At 38.6% G+C, this 25696-nt stretch overlaps 2 protein-coding genes across 8 annotated transcripts in view; one reads left to right on the forward strand and one right to left on the reverse strand.

Moving 5' to 3' along the window:
• The window catches only part of CERT1 (ceramide transporter 1), a 73535-nt gene extending 63379 nt beyond the window's left edge, over positions 1 to 10156 (reverse strand). For both annotated transcript variants that reach the window (XM_075079014.1, XM_075079013.1), the window contains exons 1-2: positions 9694 to 10156; positions 6017 to 6151 (exon numbers count right to left, since the gene is read on the reverse strand). In XM_075079014.1, coding sequence (XP_074935115.1) covers positions 6017 to 6151; positions 9694 to 9789 — 231 coding nt within the window. In that variant the 5' untranslated portion in view covers positions 9790 to 10156. The remainder of the gene's footprint in view (positions 1 to 6016; positions 6152 to 9693) is intronic.
• Positions 10157 to 10191: 35 nt separating this feature from the next.
• Positions 10192 to 25696, forward strand: part of POLK (DNA polymerase kappa) — a 36751-nt gene continuing 21246 nt past the window's right edge. For 2 of the 6 annotated variants that reach the window (XM_075079005.1, XM_075079012.1), the window contains exons 1-3: positions 10192 to 10557; positions 20908 to 21086; positions 23435 to 23554. In XM_075079005.1, coding sequence (XP_074935106.1) covers positions 20949 to 21086; positions 23435 to 23554 — 258 coding nt within the window. In that variant the 5' untranslated portion in view covers positions 10192 to 10557; positions 20908 to 20948. Of the gene's footprint in view, positions 10558 to 10892; positions 10915 to 19811; positions 19958 to 20223; positions 20243 to 20907; positions 21087 to 23434; positions 23555 to 25696 lie in introns of those variants that run through there. The other 4 variants (XM_075079006.1, XM_075079007.1, XM_075079008.1 and 1 more) reach the window with 4 other exon arrangements.

A 25696-nucleotide genomic window follows, 5' to 3' on the forward strand; every position in this document is an offset into this window, starting at 1 on the left:
CTCACTCTCCTGTTGCTCTTTGCCATTTTCCACTCCAGAATACAATCGCTTCAGGCCTTTCACATATGAGTAAGCATTCCTGACCACACTTGCCTCTGCCTAGAATATCCCTTCAGGCTTGTCTCCCACTTAGCCAAAACTTTCTACCAGTCTGGATTTAGCTACTTGATTATTTAAGGCACACACCAAAGCCTAAAAGTACTAATCACCACTAATAAACCCCAATCTAGCTAGGACTTGCATTCTATGTCTTAGTTTACTCAGGTCATCTTTTTAGTAGCAATTAAGGCTGACTAATCACTTTATCAAATTACTGAAAATGAATTATTTAATTAAAAGCTCATCACTTCATACTAAAACAGATTGTTTTCAATAGACTGAGGTTGGAAAACGATATTTTCCAATGCAATTAGCAATTATTACAAGTATACTGCTACAGTATTTCTGTCCAGGGCATGGATTTATAGCTTAGCTTTTTTAATAAAAACTTTCACCAACTAAAAGCTCCCAGTTCACATTCAACTTAACTGGCAACAGACTGAATCAAACCTATCAGTCAATAAAAGCTGCCATTACATCATTCTTCTCTTATCATAAGCAGGTCTGTTAGCAAGATCAAAGTTCGGAGCAGTAGCTAGAAAAAAGCAGTTCCAAAGTTTACCCACATTAGTCTTCCAAGTGGGTCCACTTCTATACACTACCACTCCCACTGCTTCTGAAATACTGTTAGATTTCACATTTTATATAATTTAAAAGAAACACTGTTTCTTTTATGTACATATGTATGTGCCAATGTACTGTTAACATCAAGGTAAATTTTTGAGTCTGTTTTGCAAGACAATTCTTCATGCCAAAAATGATTTAAACAATACTGCTAAGAGTATTTGCCTACTACTGACATTTCCTTCAACTAAAAATACACATCTTTATTCTAAAACTTAAATATTCATTGAGTTTAAAGTTTCTGTGAAAAAAGCTCTCATAGGAAGCTTCCCTGTTTAATTGACAATCGCATAAGCATCCTCTATTAACTTGTCAATCTATTTTTAAAAACGTCTATCTGTACTTCCCTTCACAAGTGCCCAATTATTAATGGTGGCCAGCACATACTATAAATAAACTAGAAATACTGCTAGAGTGTGGAAGGGTGGCTGCTCAACTAACCGTACCTTTAAAGACTGGGGTAAGTTTTTTATTATTAGTGGCTGATTACTGAAACTATCTCACTTTTTCTTCAGACTATGTGTAAAGAAATGAGAAGCTTAAACCTGGAAACTGGCAGTTTAGCTCTTCCATGTATAGTGCTCTTGTTCCTTTCGTAAACTGAAACTAATACATGTTATAGTGGCCATAACTTAGTTAACAAGTTCTTCGTAATAGCAATTTATTGTTATTTAGAAAAAAAGCTAAGATAATTCACTAAGCTGTCTCTCAGGCAGATTTCAGTTTATCTCTTGCCTGCCTTGAGCTCCAGATACTCACAATAAATATTCAAGAAATGTACCCTTTCAGAAGTCCATTCTGAAGGGGAATGGCTTGCAACTTGAATATTAATATAAAATATAATGACTGCCTTCATTAAGCAACAGTGATTTCTAATTACTGTTTGGGGGGAACATGACACCAAAATAAAAACAGCCCAGTTAACTGAAAATATCTCCATTATTCACATTGAACTTATTGCTCAATCCTGGTCCAGACATTTCCACAGAACTGTCTAAATGTCTCTTTATGACACAATAACAAAGTGTTCTATAAAAAGAAAGAGACTAATAGCCAATAGTACATTTCCAGTAAGATTTCGATGTGAGTATGCACCATCACAGTAAAATCAAAACCAAGGAAATCATTGCATCACAGCTATTCCATCTTGTTTAAGCTACCAAATTAGAAACCAAGAAGTTTTTCTACATCAGTAATACATACAGAGAGGAAAATGAAGACCAACCACTAGATTAAAACAGCCAGTATCAATCCTATCTGAAGAAAAGCTGAAGTTGGAATATAAGCTTTTTGAACTCTGCCTATATAGGCAGTCACCCCTAGTGACAAAAAAAATAAAAAGTTCACACATGACTGAGTTTAAGCATTCTTTAAATTTGTCAAGCATGATATTTCTCTAAGCATTTTTCAAGATCCTCTATATAGATACATGCAGAAGGGCTATTACAGACCAGCCAAATCCTTTCTGGAAAAACCCTAGATAAACACTTTGTTCTTAAGAATTTGTAAACAGGTTGGAAAATCTATTAATATAAATTACCACCAGGATTAAATTAGTGCTGGCCTTTCTGTGAGACTGCCTGAAGGGGGGGCATAGCAGATGACCTCGAGAGTTCCCTTCCAGCTTAAGTTATTCTGCGCATACCATGTTATTCTTGATATATAACACTGTGACTGCATGAGCTAGCGCAAGTCATTCTGTACAAAAGCAGCAATGGCACTATCAAGCAGGCATAGTATTCAAGGCAAAGACAGTAGAGCTGAAAGGTCAGTTTGCCTGGAAGTTGTACTTGCAGCTCTCCAGAGTATTTCTATTCTTTTAATGACAGACCCTAGACCTTCCAATTCCAAAGCTGAATCCCACAAATCCACCACTACAGGCGTGCCATCAGCATTCACTCATCATCATGTACACAGGAGTCCCCACTGAAAGTTTGAGTTTAGGAACGAAAGAACTACAAAACTTTAAGGTAATGAAGAGTATCTTTAATAAATGCCATCTGGCTTTGACAACCAACTACAGCAGTAATTTAGGATGGTTAGGCTAGATTAATATAACAAACCTTAAATCTGTGCATATATGAACTTTTTATAATACCCATCATTTCCTGCCAATCCCTTGACCACATAGCAGACCTTCTAACTTGAGTTCAAGCCTCCAACCTGCTATACAGCAATTAAACACTTCGTGGTGTTTCTCCTTATCTGGCTGAAAGCAACTCAGTTACCATCATGTGTTGACTTTCATTGTCCCCCCGTAACTTAATTCACATGGCCAGTTCTTAACAGTTCATTACTTGATGTAATCCAGTTGGCATACAATAAATGTTCATCCTTTAGTCCTCTATTCCAGTAAAATCAGCTCTTTTCAGTCCAGTGGTTAATATAGCAAGTAGTCCAACCAGATCCCATCTTTTCATTCAATTAAGGACTACTGTCACAGGAACTTACGTGTTTTAGAGAAACAGCATTGTAATTCTACACTTGAAACACCTAAAGAAACTATTTTAACAAGCTAATTTAACAATATTTCCTTTCTTTAAATAAAGAGGGGAGACAAGTGTCTTACAAAATATCCCTGTAGAATTATCTGTCAATCTCTGCCCAGTGTGATAGGAATGATAAAATAAGACCAGAAGCAACTGCAGCTTTCTGAATACAACATTCATGTCTCAATACTATGACTTATCACTAGGCTGCTCTTCATTGCTAGAAATACAGTAAGACTACTCAGTGACAGCAGCTTCCCAAATTTATGTTTATACGTCAACAAAACATGGACATTCTATACTGTAGCAGCACTAATTACACACATGAAATCATTACATTCCCCACTGGATCCAAATATGCATACCTAATCTGAGTGCCTACAAGCACCAAGGAAACATTACAGCCACTAACACCATCTCACACTCCTCATGCCCTGCTTTATACTGAAAGAAAATTTGGTGAAAAACACCAGGTTAGGAGTTAGGTAGTTACTATGGCTGATTCTGGGATCAGCAAGACCATTGAAAACTAAACTTGCAGTGTGGTGAAAGACAGCTAAAAATATTCAAGATTAAGATCCCAACTACATTAAATCAGTGCTACTGAACATTAAACTCTTAAGAAATCTGACTTTCCCTCTCTACCAAAGTAATCACAAGACCTATAGTAAAGGGTAGGTTCCACTGGCAGCAAAAGTAGTTTTCACACATTATCATCTCAACATTTATTTTGTCAGCTACTGGTGTTCTCCTATGCATTTAAATACACACTAGTAAGCTTATAGTTAGTAAGATATTAAAAGGACACGGGAGTAAAGATTAAGTATGTACGTCAGGAAGAATATTTTAAACCTTCATCATTGAGCATAATTAATTTTCTATTGAAAACATAGGTTTAAAAAAATATTCAAATTTCCACCAAACAGCTATTAACCAGAAGCAGTCATGCTAAAAATCTGGTTTAGAAGAGTAAGTTCTGAAAAATAAGACATGGAATAATCACATGACAGCTTGAAAAGTAAATTTCTATATCCTAGAGTCTTGAAATGATCCAACAGCATTCCTAAACCTCCAATACTGCCACAACAACCACTTTACTGCAGCTAGAAATAATTAACAGGAGTTTACGAGGTTTCAGAGATGCCATCTCAAACCACAGTCAAACTATTAAACTGCCAAATATCACTCACAAAGCATGAGCCTGAACAAAAATGCAACAACTAAAATACCAGATTAACTTTTAGAACTATGCCCACTTTTTATTCTTTCTTCAACTCTTGCTTCTTTCTCAATGTACCCAAGAAGCTCAAGAACTGAAAAAAATGCAGCAATTCAAGTTTCCAGATGTAAAAAACACCAGATAGAAAAGGAAAAAAGCCATCATTATCTCTAAGAAGTTCCAGTGTTACATACTTCCTAGTTGGAAGATAAGCTCACCAACTTCCTTCACCAAGTGCAATGTACCAAAACATTCTGGCAGCAATAGCAGCATCACTATAACCTTTCACTCTGCCACCAGACCTGAAATTCAGGCTGCTGAGATGTGCTCTGCAGCATATTTCCAGATGTCCCTTAGCCTACCTCCTTGCCACCACCTTCCTGTCTCTGCCTGGCTGGCACATTAAGCCCCTTGCTAGTGAACCTGAGTCCTTTTTAGAAGTCCTGATCAGAGGCTGGTACTACTAGACTGTCAGAAGAAACTTAAGTCAGAATTCCTAGAGACTGTTGTTGTACACCAGATGTTCCTAAGTAATATATTGAGGAAGTTTTAAAAGTTTAAAAAAGTTTTAAAATAAATGAGGTAATCTGTTTTAATTAAGATTACTACAATACCTGTCAGACATCTAAATGTAAAAATCTGCTTTTTCTTCTGAAACTTTTTCCAAAATTCATAGTTGATGCAATTGATCCAGTCTTTTTTTTCCAAACCAAGACATGTGTAATAAAATTCTACTTGTAAGCTGAGTATTAGCAAGAAAAAACTTCTCATGTGCCATCCTTAACTTGGTTTTTAACAAAAACCCACATTCAGTTGGAATAAGAACATAAATAGTAAGATTTAACACTACTACTCTAGCAGTTTGTGTGTTACATAGAAGTGCAGCTATTTTTTCCCTAGATCATGTAAGTGGACTGACTCTTAACAGTAACAAAGAAAAGCTACAGCATGCTTTTTGGCAAGCATTAGTCATAACTATTACATATCATAATTCTGGAAGCTGCAAAAAGCAGATATTTTTCTTTATCTTCTAAGGCCAATTCATCTTGATAAGATTTCATTTATATGTAGGCTCTTATTCTTACCAGTAAAATACTGGATCTTTTAGCAAAAGACAAAAACAACACCACAGTAACTTGTTCAGAGGAGGAAGCATGTGTTAGAACACATTTTCTTTTGGAAAATGTGCTACACAGTCATGTTCAGAAAGCACAGTCAGAGAGCTACTACCCTCTCTCTCTAGTGCAAAGACTGTGACAGATGGTACATCCTTTGTGAAGTTGGTCCAGGGTCTCAGGCCAACCCCTGGAAAAACTCTGCAGCCTCTAGAGGCAAATTGTACCCCTACCCATGGAAACCTCTAACATAACAGGTGAAAACCACTTACTGCAGCCACAAATGAGAACAGCTTGTTTTCTTATCAGGTACTCCAGAGGCTCCACGGTGTTCCACTGATACCACTAACTATCATAATAGATGACCTAACAGAATTCACCATACACATATTTGCTTTCACCAGACATTAGCCTAGAGATATATAACACCCCAAAACATGAAAAGATGGCATTAAAGAAATAGCACTTACTGTAATCACAGCCTTGCTCAGATGGATAGATCCTCTGCAGCCATACTCTGTTTCATCTTCAGACTTGTAATAACTGAGTATGTTGCTTTTCAGAACTACCCATCGATCCTGCCACCCATGAATGTAGTTGGTCCACTGTAAAAAACAATTCCAAAGGTCAGCTAATAGAAAAATAGCAATAAAATACAGTGTGGCTGATATTTCTCAGGTTTTCAAGCACCAGGAGAAAAAAAGCAACTTATTTTAAGAAGTTCTTCCCAACTGAGAACTTCAGTCTGCTCAGAGCTCCTAAAATAATTTTACAAACTCCTAAAGGTACTAAAAACCAGTTCTTTGAAATGGACAATAAGATAACAGATGTCTTGACTGCAACTGCATTGCCAACACCATTTAAAGAAAAGGTAATAAACATACTAATGACACAAGTTGAGCAAGGAGGGGAAGGGGGAAAAAGCAAACATTAACCACTCAGATGAGTTTAGCCACCTGATTTAAAATCTGGAGTTAGATCAAAATCCAAACTTAAGTGGAACATGAAAAACTTTATTTTATATAAAAGTTATTTATATAAAAATTATTTTACTAAAGTATCTAGTTGTCTTCATATAAATATAAACATCCCATTATCCCACAGTACAGTATATAACTATTGTAGCATCTAGAGTAATCAGGTCTTTGCCAAGTTAATATTGCCCATAGATATTGCTTCAGGTTTTTTCCCTAACCGCTTTCTCATTAAGAGGATACTCATCAGCAGACATCAATTCATCCTTTTGTTATTCAGATTTTTCTAGGGACTCCACATTCACACATGGAACGAAACTGATATTCCAGAAACAAGTCCTGGATTCATCCTACAGAGATCTAGTAAGGAAGCGACTAAAAGTTCTGGTTATTTATCTTGTATTTGCAAAATCTTGCCAACTGTACTTTGTAGAATCATACAACACTGATAGAGCATCAGGATTGTTCTGTAACTCTCACTATACACTGGTGCTTGGTCTTCAATCAGTGCAAAAATTATAAATTGGATAAAAGTGGAAACAGAAGCATTGAAAATAATTTTATAATGCAAGCATTTCTTTGACCATGACAACAGTTCTTTGATGAAAAGCTCTGAGAAATAAATTCTTTTTAACATTTAAGTCTAACCATTATTCATCATTTTGTAATATATAAATGGGGGGAAGTCAGTCAACTAACAGGCTCGCTTCCACATTATACTGCATGTATTAGTTAATACATGACCAGTAACTACAAGTTAACTCCAGTAATAACAAGGGGAGGCCTAAGAAAAACCAATTCTATAGCTGAGACATTCCTAACAATTTTCAAGTGTAGGTAAGATCTTGATTTGCTCTCCAAAGATAGGGCCCTTTTTGATCTCATAATATATTGATTTTTAAGTTCCATATTTCTTAAAGAAAGCCTCAGCTGTGCTCAGTACATGGACTGGTAGCACAAGTGATCACAGAGGTGTATTATTTCCTGCCTTCTTTTCCTCACGCTCCCAACTCCTCCCAGATGTGAAAGGTAGAGTTCAAAGTTACCTTCGGCAAAACTGCAAGGGACAGGGAGGAAAGCACCTCTCCTTCTTTGACAGAGTTAAGTGAGACAAATATAGCATTCAATATTGCATTTGCTGTTGCAATCAATGCTTGCTGTTGCAATCAAAATGCGCCACCAATTAAGAGACTCCTTGAAGTATACTGAAGAGGCTCAAGGTTTTGGCAAAGAAAAAGACTGCTGGTTTTTCAAGCATCTGGATACCTGTGCTTCAAGAAAAACTCTTCCACACTGAGGTTCTTTCTTCATATCCACCTTAAAATTGTTACCAGGAAATGCAATGGAAAAAAGCCTAGAGTTCCGAAACATTTAAAGAGACCAGCAGGACGTACCTCTAATAAAATTACTCCGTTTCCTTCGAAGTGTCTCTCTTTACCGAAGGGCAAAGCAACTGAAACACTACTAAGCACACAGAGAACTTTTATCGCTTTATAATTTAATTATACACAATAAGTTACTAAAAATAGGTATTTCCTTACTAGAAAGTTTGGTTTGCTACCATTTTATTTGAATTATTTGTCTCAAGTATTACCAAGGCATCAGCTAACAAAAGGTAAACTTATCCCTCAAGTACATTCAATGCAACAGGTTTTACCATACTTGACTATTTGGATTATATCCTGTGCTCTCACAGGAAAGGCAGCATCAGCTACACTCAGCATAACCATCCAGAAAAATAAAAAGTTTGCACATACCTAAGCTACATAATATCAGAAGCCACAGCTTCTCCTACTATGCCAGTAAGAAACAGCACCGGGGCTTAATAAAGTATTTAATTAGCCAACATAAAAATCAATGACATGCCACAAATATTAACATTTCTAATGATGTAGGCAACCAAAGGAAAATCTTTGCAATGAAAAAAACCATTAAAACTACACTAAAACAAAACCTCATATTTTAACTCCATCACATCCATCTCATCCTCTCCCTCCTCCATTAAATGCCAAGATCTTACAAATTGAAACCAAGACCCTTCTCTTCTCCTAACCGTTCCTCTCACATCTGAGGTTAAAAACATTTTCAGGCTGGAAGGAGTTCACAGAGGCCCTCAGAAAAAGCAGAGTGCTAGCCCCGTTACAGCTGTTTTCTCAGCATCCAGTGCTGGTTTATGATCTCTGTATCCTGTGACCAGTGCCTCCTACACTGGTTTGTGTCCAGCCTTATCGTGTAGAGTACAAAAAATTCAAAACATAGGGCTTTCATTCTAAACATATTTCAACGTTATTCTGAAGGTTCTTTCTATAATAAAAAAATAATCTGCATTCAAACTTAGCCGTTCAATACTAAACTTTAAAATACAGCTAAAAATAAAATTTCCCAGTATCACCCAACACATACTTGCAAGTCATCTTATCTTCAGTAATAGAAGAGCAAAAATTAGGTTTCTTTTTAAAAGGGGAAACAAGCTTTAGAGATATTTTCCTTCTGCTCCTCCCCACCTCCCGTAACTCTTGCTGCAGGAATGTTTTATTGCCCTGTGTTGATACTTGGGCTAAAGGCTGTGCCACTCCTGCGCCCGTCCCCACTCCCGGGTCGCCCCCCGGCAGCTGCGGGGGAGGCGAGCGGGGTGCCGCGGCCCGCACCCTGGCCCGGCTCCCCTGAGCCCCAGGCTGGGCGGCCAGCGGGCTCGGAGCGGGTCAGCCGTGGGGACCCCCGCACGCCCGGGGCGGGCGGCAGCGACGCCTCCCCCCGCCGCCCGGCCGGGCTGCGGCCGCGCCCGCGGCTCTGCCCCGAGGAAGGGCTCCCTCCCGTGGTGGGGAGCTGGGCGGAGGAGCGGGCGGGCGGCTACTGCGTAGAGGGGGCCTGGCGGCGGGGACGCGCCGCCGGTGTCCGCGGCTGAGGGAGGGGGCGCGGGCGGCTGGCGCCGAGCGCCGCAGCGGCTCCCTGGCAGATTCCCCGCCGTCAGGTGGCGGCTGCCCCGGCCGTGCCAGTGCCTCCCGCCGAGCCGCCCGTCCCGTCTCCCCCACCAGGCCCCTCGGCCCAATCCCCCGGAGCTGGCGGGAGCAGGGCGGACGGGGCTGACAGCCCGCGGCCCGCCGCGAAGCGGGGAGGGCCGGAGCCAGAGGGAGGAAGCGAGAGGCCGCAAGGAGGGGAGAGATGCGGCTTACCTTACTGAGCACCCCGCAGAGCTCAACAGGCAGCCCGAGCTCGGTCTCGGGGTCCTCCTCGGAGCCGGAGGAATTCCAGCTCTGGTTGTCCGACATGGAGACCAGAGTCGCAGCCACCGCCGAGCAGGGAAGAACCGAAGCGGCTCCCTCCTACAAGCAGCCTCCTCCTTCCCAAGGGACGGGAGCGGCGGACTCTACCTGAGCAGCACCGCTCCGCGCCCGCGGGTGCCACCAGCGCCGCCCGCCCCTGCCAGCGACCGGCCGGCGCCGAGGCACGCAGGCTTGGGCTGCCCCCTCACCACAGCTCCGCGGCCCCCGCCCGCGGCAACAGCCACAACATAGGGGTGGCAAGGGGAGGAGGGGCGCGCGCTCCGCTCACAGCTCCCCCGTCTGGGCCGCCGCCATTTTACGCGAGGCGGGCGCTCCGTACCACTATTTACCGGCTCCGCCCCACCCCGCGCCCGCCCAGCCCCTGGACGGGAGTTGTAATCTCGCCCCGCCCCGCGGCGAGCCTGGCCGCCGTTGCCTCTCGGGAAAGGTAGTTTCTGGCACTGGCTAGTGCAGTACGGCGTGCTGGGAGGTGTAGTCCGCCCCAGCGGCCGTCTCTCTCTAGCTGGCAGGTGGGCGCCATTTTGGCTTCGTCGTTTCTGTGGTGCTACGGGCGGGTCTCGCCTCCGTACCCCCGATGAAGTGGGGAACCCCGCTGCCGCCGCCGGGCGAGGGCGGCGGTGCTTCTTGGGGCGATGTTCGCTTTATTTTTTGTGGGGTGAGGGAGGGCTCTTTGCTTAGTGAGGTGAAGCTTCTCTCCGGGCGTGCTTGCTTTCTAGTGTGAGAGATGTGGCTTCAAACCGGCGGGACTCAGGGGTAAGCGCCAAGCCTTTTCCTTCACAAAAATGGTGGCCGCAGGAAGGGGCGGGAGGTGCCGGCGTCTCCCGGCTGAGTTGTGAGGGGAGGGCGGGCCGTCCCCCCGCAGGTAACGGGCTGCTCCCCGGGTCGAAGGGGCTGCCGAGGCTATCGCCGTGCGGGCGGCAGCTATAGCGGTGAGACGCAGCCCGCCGGGCCGCCGCGCTCTGCGGCCACGGGTGGGCTCGGCGGCGCGCTCCTTCCCGCCCCACGGGGCGGCTCGGCGCCCCCGCCGTCCCTTTGCAGCACCGGCCGTGCCCGAAGGCCTGCGGTGAGCAGGGCGGGAAGTGGCGGTCATCGGTCTGCCTCAGCTGCGAGGTGACGGTGTCCAGTCTTCTCTTTGCCTAGTATTTTCGCAGTTTAGGGAACGAAACGATATTTTTTTTTCTTCAGGCTTGCGTCTGAGATATGTGTACTGGCTGATATTTATGGACGGAAAAATATTTGCAGAAAGGAGAAAAAAAAGGCAGTTGAACGTGTCACTTCACAATCATGAACAGATGTAGCTGTTCGGGAAGGACTTAAGATTTGTGCTGGCTCATCTCCTTTCTCGTGATTTCTTGGAAAAAAAAAAAGCGCTAAGTAGTGTTGGTTGAGGAAACTTCAGTTTTGGAACACACACTTCTGGTTATATCACAAGAGCAATGCTGTACAATTGTATTTTCTCTGACTTCCTCATTATGACAAATCATTGTGTAATTTTTCCATGTTATGCTGCTTGAAATTTTCCCCTGAGGATTTATTATTTTTTTGAAAGAGCTCTTAGCATTGACATAGTATTTATATGTTCTGTATATACATAGCAGTTCAAAGTTAAATAGTATTAGTACCAGCACAGAGACCCTGGTATAAAGGTGCTTACAATGAATACAGCACTGAGAGTGATTGGTAAAGCAGCATCATTGTCCTAAACGATTAGAAATAAAGAACGGTCAGAGATGGCTTAATACTTTTGTAATCACTGGAATGCACAGAAAAATTTTTATATGATTCTACTGTGGGTGCTATTTTAGACAATTTTCTAATATATAAAATACCGTTGAGAAACTGTTCTTTAATTCATGGGCTGTTTGTAAAGAAACCAAGCGAGATTGTTTTTCTTACTGTCGGTTGCCATGTACTGTGTTTGTTAAGCAAGCAGAGTGGCTCAGTTTTGCATGTATCAATAGGTATGACAACAATGTACAGTTCTTCTCTGCAGTATGATGATGAAGTTAAGTGGTATCACATGTAAAGCCAGTTGTCTTTTCTCCATTAAACTCTGAATGAACTTTCTCTATCCTGATCGGGAGCAGGAGATGGAGACATGTCGGAGCAAATCCTTGTGGCAGTGGCAGTGGAGTGTACTACGTAGCCATGCACTGTCATGCTTTTGGTCTAGGACTATTCACCCAGTTCCAGAAGTAGCCTCCCCCCCGTTTTTTTCTTTTTTCTTTTTTACCTCTGGAATATAGACTGAATCAAAGAGGTGTTAGAAATGCTTTGGGTAGTTACTCTTTCAGGTTCTTTAACAAACGTATTCATCCCTGTTAGAGAGAATATTTATTTAATTATTAATTCTAGCTAATATTTTATAACCAAACTTTAAATGAATAAATACTGGATGCTAAAAGGATTGCTTTTTTCAGTTTTTCATATAATGCTTGTCTGTGCCAGCAAGTAGATTTTTTACACTTGCCACGTACTCCTAATATTTTTTTTTCCACAACATCACCAGCTTATGTTCCTCCAAAAGGTGTACTGGGGTTATGAATAGCATATGTAAATTAACTCTTCTTTCTAATGCGCTCACCATCTTTTTCATATATAACTTGCTGTCTCTTACTGTTACTGAGATCAGGCCATATTTGCATTAGCAAGAATGTGGTGCCATGGGAGTAGGTTTGTAAAGGAAAGGTTTGGTGCTGAGGATCTTAAGTTCATCTTATATACGCTTTAAGAGGTGTTTCTTTGGACTAGCACTAGTCTGGTCCCAAGGAGGGCACCTGCATTGTAATGCATCAGGTGTGCTTTGAAAGCACAGCCTTCCAGTTTAGTTTAGGTTGAAAGGAATCTGATTTACCTGCTCCAAGACCAATCTGGGATGCAAACCAAAGTGTGAGAGATGGGGATGGTCAAACTGATACGCTGGTGTAGACCGCTCACACTTCTGTGTCTCCTTCTATGCCTTTTCCACAGGATCTTTATTTTGCGCTTCATCACAAGCCCCAGTACTCAATCTGTGCCCCTTCTATTGTCTTAGAGATTGCGAGAAGTTTATAAATGATTGTTTTAACTGGAAATAGCTATCATCTTTATTAGAATAGTGGAATAGATACTGTTGTTCTGTATTGCTGATATACTGCTTGTAATACAAAAATGTTTTTTTGAGTTTTCTGAAGATGACAGTTATAAAGTGGGTAACTTCATAAATTTTTTTCTTCTCCCTTTTTATATCTCTTATTTACACTACTGTACCTTCTGTTTTAGCATGTTCATTGCATGTTATTAAAACACATTCACCGCTAGTGTATAAATATTTTCTAGTATGTTCGTGCTTATCGTTATATTGTTCTTAAATTTAAGGCTATTTTTGTTATGAGGATCCCTCAAGAAGCTTTGTTTATGCCGCAGCATATTGTCTAATAGCATAGGCTCTGAGATATAAATGATTCAGACAATTTTTTCTAAAACAGTTGTGATCTCTGTGAATCACTGTATTAGGATTTTTCTTCTGAGTAAAAAATCAGAAGATTACTGCTATTTATTAATGTATTGGCAGTAAACACTTATCTGTAGAAACGAGGATAACTACACCACTTCTGGTGTGGGTCTTACTGACAAATGTTGTTAATAATAGTTTGGTTCCTTCATTATTTTCTTTATGGTTTAAATTACTAAAACATTTGCTTCCAGGAATCCAGAAGTACTAGGAAAACTTGGTTAGAAAGTTGAGATAAATCTTAGTTTAAAATGTCTTGTAAAATGCTGAATAGAGGCAGAAGAAGATACCACAGTTCTTTGCCCTTTGAATAAACGTTGAGGTTTTAAAGACATGATTTTTTTTAGAGAAGCTGAAAGCAGGATTTGCTACAGAATTGTACTGCATCTTGCCTGCAGAAAATTAATAAGGGATGAGTATTCAGCTTGTTTCACTTGCATCCCTCTTCCCATAAGCACAGAATTATTTAAGCAGTTTGATGAATGGCATAAAATACGTATTTTGACATTTAATTTTGGGCATTGTCAGGGGCAGTCTCTATTATCTGTTTACTTTGCAGTGTGAACTATTTACTTTCTAAAAGGATTGAATTGTCTGTAATTTGTTATATCTTAAAGCCAGTGAGTTCAGAAAAGACATAATTCTCGGGCTTTGTTTTTGAAAGCTAATTCTAGGTGCTTGTATGGGATCTATGTTTTTGTAAAATGCTGAGTCAGCTGCTGGTTGAGAGGTAGTCCCATTCAGCTGTGTCAGCTTGGGTGCTTGGAATTTTCACTTCCGTGAATCCTGGCCCAGTTTTCTGTTCAGTATTAATTTATTGTACCTTGGTGTAGTACATTGGTAGGAATACTTACATCTTTCCCAGATTCTGTTTTCTAGGGAACTAGATTTTATTGTATTGAGAGAATAGTGAAAGAGCAGCAAATTTGAATGCAGTAGTAGGGAATCTTAGGTGGTCAACACCGTGTATATTAAATGCTAATAACATGGTTGTGCAGTCCCTCCTGCCAATTCTTTTCTTGTAAATCACTACAGGATTAAAACCGACAGGAGTCCTTGGGACTATTCGGAAACCAGGGCTCTAGTAAATATCAAACCCCCTGAGGCTGAAACGAACTGAGCAGATAGGTAGTTCATAAGGACAGTCTGATGTGCTTGCTGGCACATGGCTTGCTTTTTTGGTGGTTTGTCCTGCTGAGGAGGGACTTTAGAGCCGCTGATACTTAAATCATTATCAGAGGAACATATTTTTACAAGGGAATGAGAGTTAAGCAGCTTGTTAAGTTTGATCCCATCAGCCAGAATGTTTCCTTCCGTGTAAAATGAACACCCAGAAGAGACAGTTGCACTACTTGTTGGAAAGCATGTAACGTACTGTAACTGTTTTGTGATAAAATCCTCATCCAAGTAATGGATTAATCAAGCAATATGAAATCAAATGCACTACTGCGGTTTGTAATGTAACCTTTTAAATATCAGAAATGTTAAAAATATTCTAGTGGGGTTAATTTTCCTAGTCTGTTAAATGTACGTTTGTTCTTGTATTAGAAATTCAAGAACTAAAGCAGTGCAGTAGTGGGAAACCCATTGTTCAAATGGCCTCACTATTGAGACATGAATTTCTATACCAAGGTGGGTTAGCTGAGTTTTAGTTCTTCAATGATTGTGACTCAAACAGTTGCATGCCCAGCTTAGACAAGTATACTTCCATGCAGTGAGTGGAATAAGAAATGTAGCTACATGATCACCAGTTCAATCTTAATTAGCAATTGGAGTAAAATGGAAGCGGTGTCCATTAAAAATGTTGATTTAGATGAGTTGTGGTCTTATTGGGAAGGTCTTATATACTCTCCTTTTTTAATTACTTACAGTATTGTTTCACTAGCACCCAAAGGCTTTGCTTCGAGGTGGCCTGTGATGTGGATTCCAATTATAATAATTTCCAGTGCAAGGGAGACATTTGGAAGTTTGGAATTCAGAGTTACTCTTGACTCAGTCTGCTTGGCTTGTTTGGTCTGCATTCATCTTCAATTGTTTATTATTCAAGTATTCTTTAATGCTTGGCAAAAAATAATGAAGTAGATGAAGTATTTAATGCTTACTTGTGAAGTATAGTCTTTGGTACAAGTGATTTTTCATTTCTGCCCAAGAGTATCCCCATTCACGTACAGTGGAGTTAAACAGCATTCCATGTCTCTTGTCAAAACAATTTTCATTAGGTTGTTTTTGTTTGTTTGTTTTGGTGGGATTTTTTTGTTGTTGTGTTTTGTACTGAATTTCTTACTGAATGAAGTACTGAATTTCTTATCCTTTGATTCAATATGTATATAAGTTTCTACATTACTTCTTTGGGGTATATTTTATATTTTACATGTATATAAACTGAAAGTTTTTGCAAATAGGTGTATACAAGTTGTTCTGTCTGAGATCTAGAACCATAACTACTCATTAATTTATGGGTTTTGGTAGAGGAAGCTGCTTACAACACTAGCTAAATTCCATGTCAATATAAAAGAAAGTGACTGCAAAGAATGGTTATAAGTGACTTTTTTTGTAGCATTCTCACAGGGAAACACACTTATCCAGCTTGCTTATTGTTGTTCACATTGCTTGTCTTGGTTTATTAGGTTTTTTTATTGGCTTAAGTGTGTATTATGGTGAGTTGCTGGCCCGGCAAAGTTTTATGACAAGTGTATTTTTGGAAGTAACTGAAACTGCCTCTTTTAGAGTTTTAAACTACTGAATTACCTTTTTACTGAAGATGTGTTAAAGCTGTATAGTTGATATTTGACTTTTGAGGATCTTATGAACACTCACTAAGTGTTCTAGGAGTTTCATATGATTCACAACCATCTTCTACGTGGATGTGATTATTTTAAAAATTGTTTTATGGAAGAAATTCTTCCATCCCACACTTGCACTGAGTGCTCTGAACTTCAGTAGTATTTGATAATGGGTCATTTGTAAAGCTTTCTTAAGAAAAACGAAAGACCAAGAATCTCATCTACATATATAGCTATTTAAAATGAAGTTTTTTCTGTCTTTTTCTTCTCTTTGGTGTTTTTGATATAATACTAAGTTCAGAGGCATTTATCTTGTGAACATAAGAGTGATCTGTACCATACCACACTTGATTTTAGCCAAAAGCCTGAGGAGTGATCCTTTGTGATCAAAACTGGATGAAGTTAAATCCTAACTTTGTTAATCGTTTATTGTGTTTTCAGTGCTTTTACAGAACTCCTAGTAACATTCTGACCTTGTCACTGACATTAAGGGTAATATTGATTTTTCTTCTGATGCAGCCTGTGTAATGACAAGGCTCCTGAAGCTAACCCTTCTCTACTTTTGTACATGAAGTTAGCTGCTATAATTTTGTTTTGTTCTTGCTAAAGTAAGAATAGAAGAGCTTAAATAACAGAATCTCTAAAACAATTTAATCAAGGGAAAATTGGAAGTTTATCTTGGGCTCATACTAAAATAAATGAGGTGTCAAATTTTGATGAAATGTTACAGATGGCTTTTATGAGTTTTGCAGGAATTAAAGAAAGTACTTAATTTAGATCCTTGTTTTGCCATCCTAAAAATAATAATTAAAAAATAATTTAGAAAGGGGTCTTTAATAATTGTGTTGCTATTTGCAACATCAGTGGTTTTTTACATGTTGTGGAGACTTACTCAGGACAATTGGGATGTGGAAGATGGTCCTTTACATCTGTAATATGTCTTGATTCCTACATTTAGCTTTTGAGCTGTGGGAGAAGTAGGCAGTTGTGTATCTTAGTAACTTCTTTGCATCTCAGTATTGGCGTGAGCATCTGTGATAGCAAAGGTGTCAGAATTTGATTTTCTTTACAAGGACTGGTACACAATTTACATGCATCAAATCATAATTCAGTATATAAATAAATTATTTTTCAAGCTTTTCTATACTGGTGTGATTTTCCAGTCCTAGTATTTTTTCGCAACAGGTTAACACTATCAATAAAAGGCAAACTGTTAACATACTTTCCAAGTGTTAATAACGTGCATAATAACACTTGTCCACTGAACTGAATATTGTTAGAAATATTTTTCTTATATATTAATTTATTACATTAAAATAATAATATTAAGGCATTTAAGTTTTCACACAGCAAACAGGGTTTCTGTTACTGGAGTTGGAGGATTTTTACTGAAGACAGGCTGGAGGAGTGGTAGAGGGTCAAATATAAGCCGTTTCCTTCAGGCTAGTTCAGTCAACTGTCAAAAAATATACTAAATTTTAAAAAAGGTAGAGGCACTTGAAATTAAGTTGTTGCTCTGGTTTTACTGCTGTTACAGTCTTTTGATGCTTTCTTATACTATAAAGCCTTGTCTGACTGGTTTGGTTGAATTTCTATGCCTGCTGCTAGAAGATCGTGATTGGGGTTTTATTGCTGGTCTTTTTCCTCTTGTAAGCATCCCAGGTTACTAACAAAGCTTCCTACACACTAATGCTATTCTGTGGTTTCTCTCCACTTCTTTGTTTTGCATTAACTCTTGGCATCCACTGCCAAAGCCTTCCTCTTTGCTTTTAGAAGTCCTTCCAGTAGCAATTGGAAAGTTGCGTCCTCTACTTAGAGATGATTCTCCTGTTCCCTCCCCCCAATTCCCAAATCACAGGAATAATAGGATAGTATTTAACTGTAGACTGCCTTCACAGACTTCTGTGATTTCACACCCTACTTACTCAGTGTGATGCTGAGAGAGGTTTAACATGTTCTGTTAGAGGAAACAGCTCAGTCTTGCAGCAGCTCCTTGAGGTGACAGCATGTCAAAAATATGTCACTCTGCCTAGACTGTTCTGAGTTAGTGTTTCATTAGACTCTAAACCTTTACCGACTTTTCCGAAGTTGTTTTAGGAAAAATTTTATAAGATTGTGTCACCACAAGCTAAATGTTTTCTCTAGGTCAATTTTACATTAAAACAGTTATTATTTGTCCTTACCAGTTTCTACACTGACATTTTGTTCCCTTTTTGCATAGTGTTCCAAACTGTGCTTCTCCTGCTTTTCGTTTAAGTGTTTCTATTTTAGTTTTGTCTATGGCAGATGATCCACTGGTTTTATCTGACAGTGCTATGTCCGTTGTCTTAATGTAGCTTTTGTGATTCATTTCAATATGCTAAATATTTTACATTGGTTTTTTTCAGGCCCGTTAATCTGAAACCGAGGTAATCTTCAGGTTCTGTTGATATTAAGTGGCTGAAAATTCTATCAGTTGTTATTCATGTTTTCTCTTCTGTACACCTTTAAGCTTTGGTGGAGAACTAATGTCATGTCTTCAGACAAATGTTTTCTTCTTAATTCCAACTAAGGTATTATTTGATGTTTATACACTTTATCATCTGATACTAGCAATGTATTTTGTTCCACACAAGGAGCTGAAAACAAAACATATCAGGAGACGACCATTTATAAGACTTTCTAAAGACAATTATTTTTCCATCAATGGTATTATAGTAGGTTTTTTCTCACCGGCTATTTGACAGTGTGATATGAAAGGCTTTTGACTGACATGAATTAGTGTTTAAAACTTCTGCTATAAAACTGAGCTTTTAAGAGTGATCTGAATGAGGAGGGGGAAAATATTTGTATATGCTAGAGATAAAGACACTTCCAGGAATAATGAACAGTTTAAAAAATGTTGCAAAGACTGGAATAGGAAATGGAAGTGATCCTGTGTTCATTCCAGCTTCCTGAAGGGGAAGAGTGATAAAAGAACCAGGGGGAATAGTGGAGGGGCATTTACCTTGAGGAAAGTATTTGTTGGGAATTGTGCCTGTTACTTACCAGAGATTGCCACTAACAATAGAATTATTGCGGAGCTGATTGATAAAGGGGTGCTTATGAGTTTGAGGTGAAACTTGGAATGTTGTGTGGGATGCAGTGCTTTTATCTTTGATTAAAGTCTGGCAAACACGTTCTGGTAAATGTGTATGTTAACTGTAAACAATTGTGCTACTGGAAGTGAAAAATTGATGAACGTTTGTCATTGTGGCCTTTTATTTGATAGGTACACATTAAAGCTATGGAGCAACTCACATTCTTAGTTGCCATTGTAGTAGCTCAAGTGCTACTAAAGGATTGAGAGAAGAGTTTTGCTCTCTGCATTTTCTGTTCTTTGAAGTACAGCTGGAGATAAACACAGCATTACTTACCTGATCTTGCATCTTCGCATGACATCGTAAAAAATAATCTGAACTAGTAGAATATGACTAAAATTGGGATAGATTTGTCAGAATATCTTGACTTTAGTTGGCTACTGTGTTTCAGGAGAGGGCTTCAGGAAAATACAAACATTGACACCGTTAATTTAAAGAAGTGACCCATGTGGTTATTTATTAGGGAAAATTCATCTCTGGATGCAAAAATACCTAATGACCACCTTCAGTTGGGTTGCTAATGAGGCCCGCTTAAGTCCTGGAGCGGGAAGGCAGCTTTTAGAGAAAAAATGTGACACACTTAGATTTGTGTAATTTGTGGTTTTTTAATAGGGCTGCTATATGTGCCTGAAAGGGTGTGGCTCCTCCAAACAGGAAGGGCTCCTGTCACAGGGAACAGCTTGAAGGGGAAGTTTAGGAGTGAATGTACTTCCTGCATGAGAGTAAAGCTGAAGTGGTTTACAAGTCAGCAACTTGGGGTAGGAAGAAGTTCTTTTTGTATGCTTTTCTAGTGATGAATATATGTTAAGTAATTTATGCCAGTATCACACTTGAATTCTGCTTGTTTTAATGTGGCAAAAATAAGACCACAGGTTCATGCTACAGAGGGTAAAATTTGCTTTCTTTATTTTTTTTAAGATCAGTTTAATAATTGGACAATTTACCATATAATTAGAACCTATTGAAGGATTCGGCTATTTACTTTCATAAGCAACAAGGGAAGATGTTGGAAGTTCACCTATCAGAAGTACCTGCATGTATAAGTAATTATTGTTGGCAATTGAAAATTAATGGAAAAAAGAATGCATTAATTTCACCCTGAATTAAACAATAGGATTTTATGCAAAACTTTTAATTGAAGCCATCTGTTTTTAAAATATGAGCTTTAACACAAACGAAAGTTTTGAATTTGAGCTTGAAATTACTGGGAAAGATTCTATGGCTTGTCTCAAGCAGGAATGAGGACTAAATGAACAATGGTCTTCTGCAATTTAAAAATCATTAAATTTCTTTTAATGTAATAAACTAGTGAGTGGTATTTTGTGTTTAAAGCAGTATTGTTTCATCTGACAGGGTAACATACAGGCATAAATCTCTTATGCATGCATAAGGTACTAGCTTTTACCTGAAGTTGGTGGTGCTCAATTATTTCTGTAAGGGAGCTTTTAAAATAGTATGTTTTTAAGTTAATAAAAAAAGTAAAATCTTACTGTCTCCAAACACTGATAGAGTTACAGCTGGCTTTATGTGGTGAGTGTGGCAGGTGACCCATTTTACAGGAATACAAGTTTTCATATTTGCATTAAGTATGTTTTCTGAAAAAGTATAAGATGCTTTTTCAATAAATGGAGCAAATTAATTTCATTTTTATTTTTATTTTTCAGCTGGAACTTAAAAAAACTTATATGATTTAAATTCTTTTTTTCAGGTACTAAGTCTTAAGAGAGGTACTTGTTTTCAAGAAGTGCTATGGACAATACAAAAAAAGTTGGTAACAGCTCTTGTCATGATGGAGTCCTACTTAGAATGGGCCTCAATGATAACAAAGCTGGAATGCAAGGTTTGGATAAAGAGAAAATCAATAAAATCATCATGGAAGCTACTAAGGTTTGTTCATTACTCCTGGTGCTCTATCTGTTGCCCAGTATCATAAGGCCCTCTTCCTCCCTTCTCTAAATTTGATCCCTCGTGTAAATGGAGGGCAGCATTTCAGCTGTGAATAAATCCAGCTGTACCCTATGGTACACTGACTTACAGATTTATCCACAGTGCTGTGGAGGAACGCAACTGAGTATGTCCTTAGGTGCTTCCTTTTTGCTTGAAGCAGTACATAAATATCTCAGCATTGTCCAGAGGTAACTGTGAAGGTTGTAGCTTCCTTAGGCCTCTTATTTTCCCCTTTCCCATTCATTTTGCCCACCCAATCATTAATCAGCCAAGCAGATGTACCTCTTTTGGTCACCTTTCTGTAACTGATGAATTTGATGTAATCAGGTTTTTCTACTACGTTCAGCAGAATTTCTTTGTGCTTACTTGACTGTCTTCTCAGTATTCAAAAGAGGTGGCCAGTACTGTGCAACTTTGTACCAAAAATCCACAGAGGACCCCACAAATGCACAAAACATTGAAATATTAGTCCTGTTGTTATTGGAGAGTCTTTACATAGAACTACATGGGGATAACACTTCAGCTGAGCTACTCTGGGGTTTCTTACTATTCCTTGCGCAAATATGTATTTCATTTGGTGTTGCTGTGACCCTCGGTTATGTGCTTGATACTTTGCTCATGAATTCTGCGTTGACTACTGTTGGTCTGTGGTAAACTGCAGGGGTGGGAGGGAGCACGAAACATCCTACAAACAGCTCTTTTTTAGCAAACTGTTTTTGCTTGCTTTTTCACTTTGATTCTTAAGTTATCAAGCCCCTTATTCATTAGATGTTTCTTCTACTTATTCTGTTCGCTCTCTTGAAAACTTAGTGCTCTGTCAGACATACCCCTAATAATGGTATTTGGACAAATTATTTCATCAGAACAGTTACAGTTTCATTTCCTGGTATGATATAGAATGAACTGTATAACAGGCTTTCAAAACTGACATACAGGCATCTACGTACTAGAATATTTCTGTCAAAAAAGTAAAAGAATTTAAATACCAGATACAGCTTGAGAAATCTGAAAAGAAGCGTTGATTCTTTTTCCTAATCTTTTCTTTAGTCTTCAAAATTACACCTACAAACATAACCCACAATTGTATTACAACAAGATTTTATAGCATTTCAGCTGTGAAATACTGCAGGAGACATAAAAGACCTCACAGCTTAATAACCATATTTAAGTATTGGGTTTCTTGCCTCACCAACATTTTGGTACTTGTTTCCTTCAGCGAGTCTCAACAAGTCATGTTTGAGTGCAGAGGGGAGAAAAGATGAAATCCAAATCTGATATTGAAAGAAGACATATCCTCATTTCTTCTAATTAGAGATTTCTTCTTAGCAATGATACATGATACATTAGTCTTGCCATTCATCCACTTTATCATTATTATAAAAGTGGATATTTTTGCTTTTTATATAAATGCCTGATTCTTATTTGACTATGAACTAATTCTTGGCATTAGTGACAGTTCGGTAGTCAGAGGCATTGAGCCCAAAATTTGTCCACTTTCACAGATTTTTATCAAGTGGTTCAAGGAAAGACATTACCCCTTCCCGCAAATGTTATTTCACTTGTAAGCTAGGCAGATGTTGCAAGAAAAATATTTCCTGGTTTTGAATTTTCCTCTTTTCTGTTTCATTGTATGCCTTCTGTTATGAGTCAGGAAGGGAAGTCACATTGTACCTTTTCTGCATGATTGTTGTCTTTTAATGTTTTCATTACATCTCCTTTTATTCATTCCGTTTTTTGAAGGAGCAATTACATACTTGAGAGCAAGAGGGCTTTTTTATACCCATTTGCTTTTCATCATCTTCTCCCAAATAGCTTCTAATTCTTCAATGTCCTTCAAGATTAAATGGTCAATGAAATACTCAGCTTTGTAAGTGGATTTGACTTCTACAGTGTCATTATTTATTTCCATGTAGATTAAATCCTTAAATCAATATTTTTTTAGCTTTATGCTCCTTATCTTGGAGGTATTGCAAAGGATAGTTTGACTTTTTATCTCCAATTTTGGAATTTTTGTTGTCAAGTATTAAAACAAGTAAACATAGTAAGTTCTCTAAATAGTTCCTTATACTCATCGGTGTATAGGGCATGTGAGAAGGAGAAATATATTTGTGTCATTTGAGGAGAGAGATGTAGAGCACCAGTGGTCTCTTTTGTATATCATTTATATGAAAATCCAAGGTATGCATTATTGTTACTGTGTTTTTCATTTTCTGTATTTAAATATCAAATGTGGTTGTTCTTAGGAAAAGACAAATAAAAACCTCAGTGTTTTTGCAATTTTCTTCCAGGGTTCTAGATTTTATGAAAATGAACTTAAAAAAGATCAACAAGTTAACCAACGAATTGAAAAAATGATGCAGCTAAAAGAGAAAATTACACCACAACAGCTCTTGAAAGCACAGCTGCAGGTACTCATCTTTTAAAGACTTTTTGGAGTAAATGGTGAATGGTTGATGTTTTGGTGTGTTCTAGTTTATTGCATTGAATTCTGGTGATAAGCACAGTGTTAACTACCATTTCGATGTTAGTGATGCAAGTAAAAGTGCACAGTGTTTTGATGATGTAATCTTAATAAAAACTTGCTAGAATAATAGATTGTAAAATCACTCCAAAATGTTACCTAAATAAGTAAAATGAAGCAAAGTAATTCCTGTTCTTCTAAGTCTGAACAGTTTAAAGGGATGTCAGTGTGGTTTATGTAAAAGTTTTCTTAAATGCCATGTAAATAAGTACCTTATCAGTCTTGAGTTTACTTTCTGTTTTTATAATATATGTATCTTTGTGTTCAGTGGCCTGCAATGGGATGAGGGTGATCACAGTTGTCACCTCTTTTGTGCTAATTAATTGAAAAATCATCATGGCAAGCACTCACAAGAAATACAAGTGTCCTGAACTAGGAAGACAAAGGGGTTATTTCTCTTCTCAAATGCAAATGATAGATAATAGTATTCAAAGTAGTATTGTGTGTGAAAGGTTGCTAAAAGAAAACAGCACCAAGGTTGCACACTAAATATTCTTGGGTGCAACAGAATTAAAGTTGCTTGTAGAAGCTTAATTCCTTTCCTTTTTCATTTCTACTGTGATTCTCTAATTACACAGTTGCTTGCTATTTTTCTGTAATAGGATTCAGTGCACAGTGCAGTCAGTGTTCACTGAGAGGGCAATTATTCAATATTTGCTGTTGTCCTCATTATTCAATGGGTGGCCCCAAGCTTTATTTGTTGTACACTAGTCTAATCCAGCTTTGAATGCAGAATTACTGACTTCCTTACAGGCTTTTCTATGTTGTACACCACATAGTGTGAATTCTTTAAATTATTCTTGCACTGCTCAAGAAAAATAGAGAGATACTTTTGTTTTATAGATGAGGAGCTGAAGCACATGAAGATTAAACACATCCATTAATTTTGAATGCGATTATGAGGACTATAGGTCCCAAGCTTTTTTCGTTCTTTGCAGATTTGCAAATTACTTCTGTAAATTAGATGCCAGTGTCTCAAATTTGTCCTCAGAAAAGCTTGCAATTCCTGAGTACCTCTGAAATGTTTGTTATAAACCTGTATGCCTCAACTCTTTTTAGTTAATCTTTAACATGGATCAGTTATGTCTCTGCTGGTGTATTTTTTGGTTGGTTGGGGTTTTTTTGGTGTGTTTTTTTTCCTATTTTTTTCTCATTTTCTGGAGTAGCTTTTAAGTAATTTAATTATGAAAAAATACTTCAATTTCCATCATTCCTTCACCACAGAAATTTTCATCTTACAGAGAACAGTCTTTCTTATAAAATGAATTACATGAATGGCACAATTAGTGTATGGTTACGTAGTTGAAGAATATATAGTGCATATATAGCAAAAGCCAATAAATTTTAATTGCTTTGACTACCTTCATGCTGTCTTTTTCTGAACTTGATTCTTTGACCTTGCAACATGTTTTTTTTCTTCTGATGTTTTGTATGAAAATTGTTTTCTATAGAAGAAGAAAGAAGCTTAAAAAAAGAGAGGAATTCTTTCATGTGGGTCTTACTGGGACCTGAGTTTCAAACCCCATGTTTGAAATCTTTACGCCACTTGCTCACATAGCAGTTGTCTTTACTTCCAATGGTTTAACTGTTAAGTCAGCTGCCATGCTGCATGAGAACTGTCATTAGAGGGGGATAACATACACACTTCTTTTGCTGGCTAATTTTAGATCTTTCCTGCTATAAAAATATCTTAATCTTGAATTTTGGTTCCACCCTCTGTGTGCAGATAAGCTCAGGTTCATGATTGTTGTTGCCCTCATTTCTTCGTCACAGGTTATGACTTTTTTGCTTTTCTTTCTCCTTTCTTTTAATTTTTGCTATTCTGAATTTTCCTTTTCTTGTCCCACATCCCCAGATTACCATTAGTCCTCTTTCCAAAGAAGTCCTTGTGTATGCCCCCAGAGTCCCCGTTGAAGCCCCCAGTCTCCTGGCCCAGCCAAGTCTTTATCTGTCTCTGTTCAATACCCTAAATGTCTCCCCCTTTTTCTGTCACTTAACCTGCCAGCTACTCTTGCCCAGGCCGTTACCT

Source organism: Phalacrocorax aristotelis, chromosome Z (genome assembly GCF_949628215.1).
Source record: "Phalacrocorax aristotelis chromosome Z, bGulAri2.1, whole genome shotgun sequence".
NCBI lineage: Eukaryota > Metazoa > Chordata > Aves > Suliformes > Phalacrocoracidae > Phalacrocorax > Phalacrocorax aristotelis.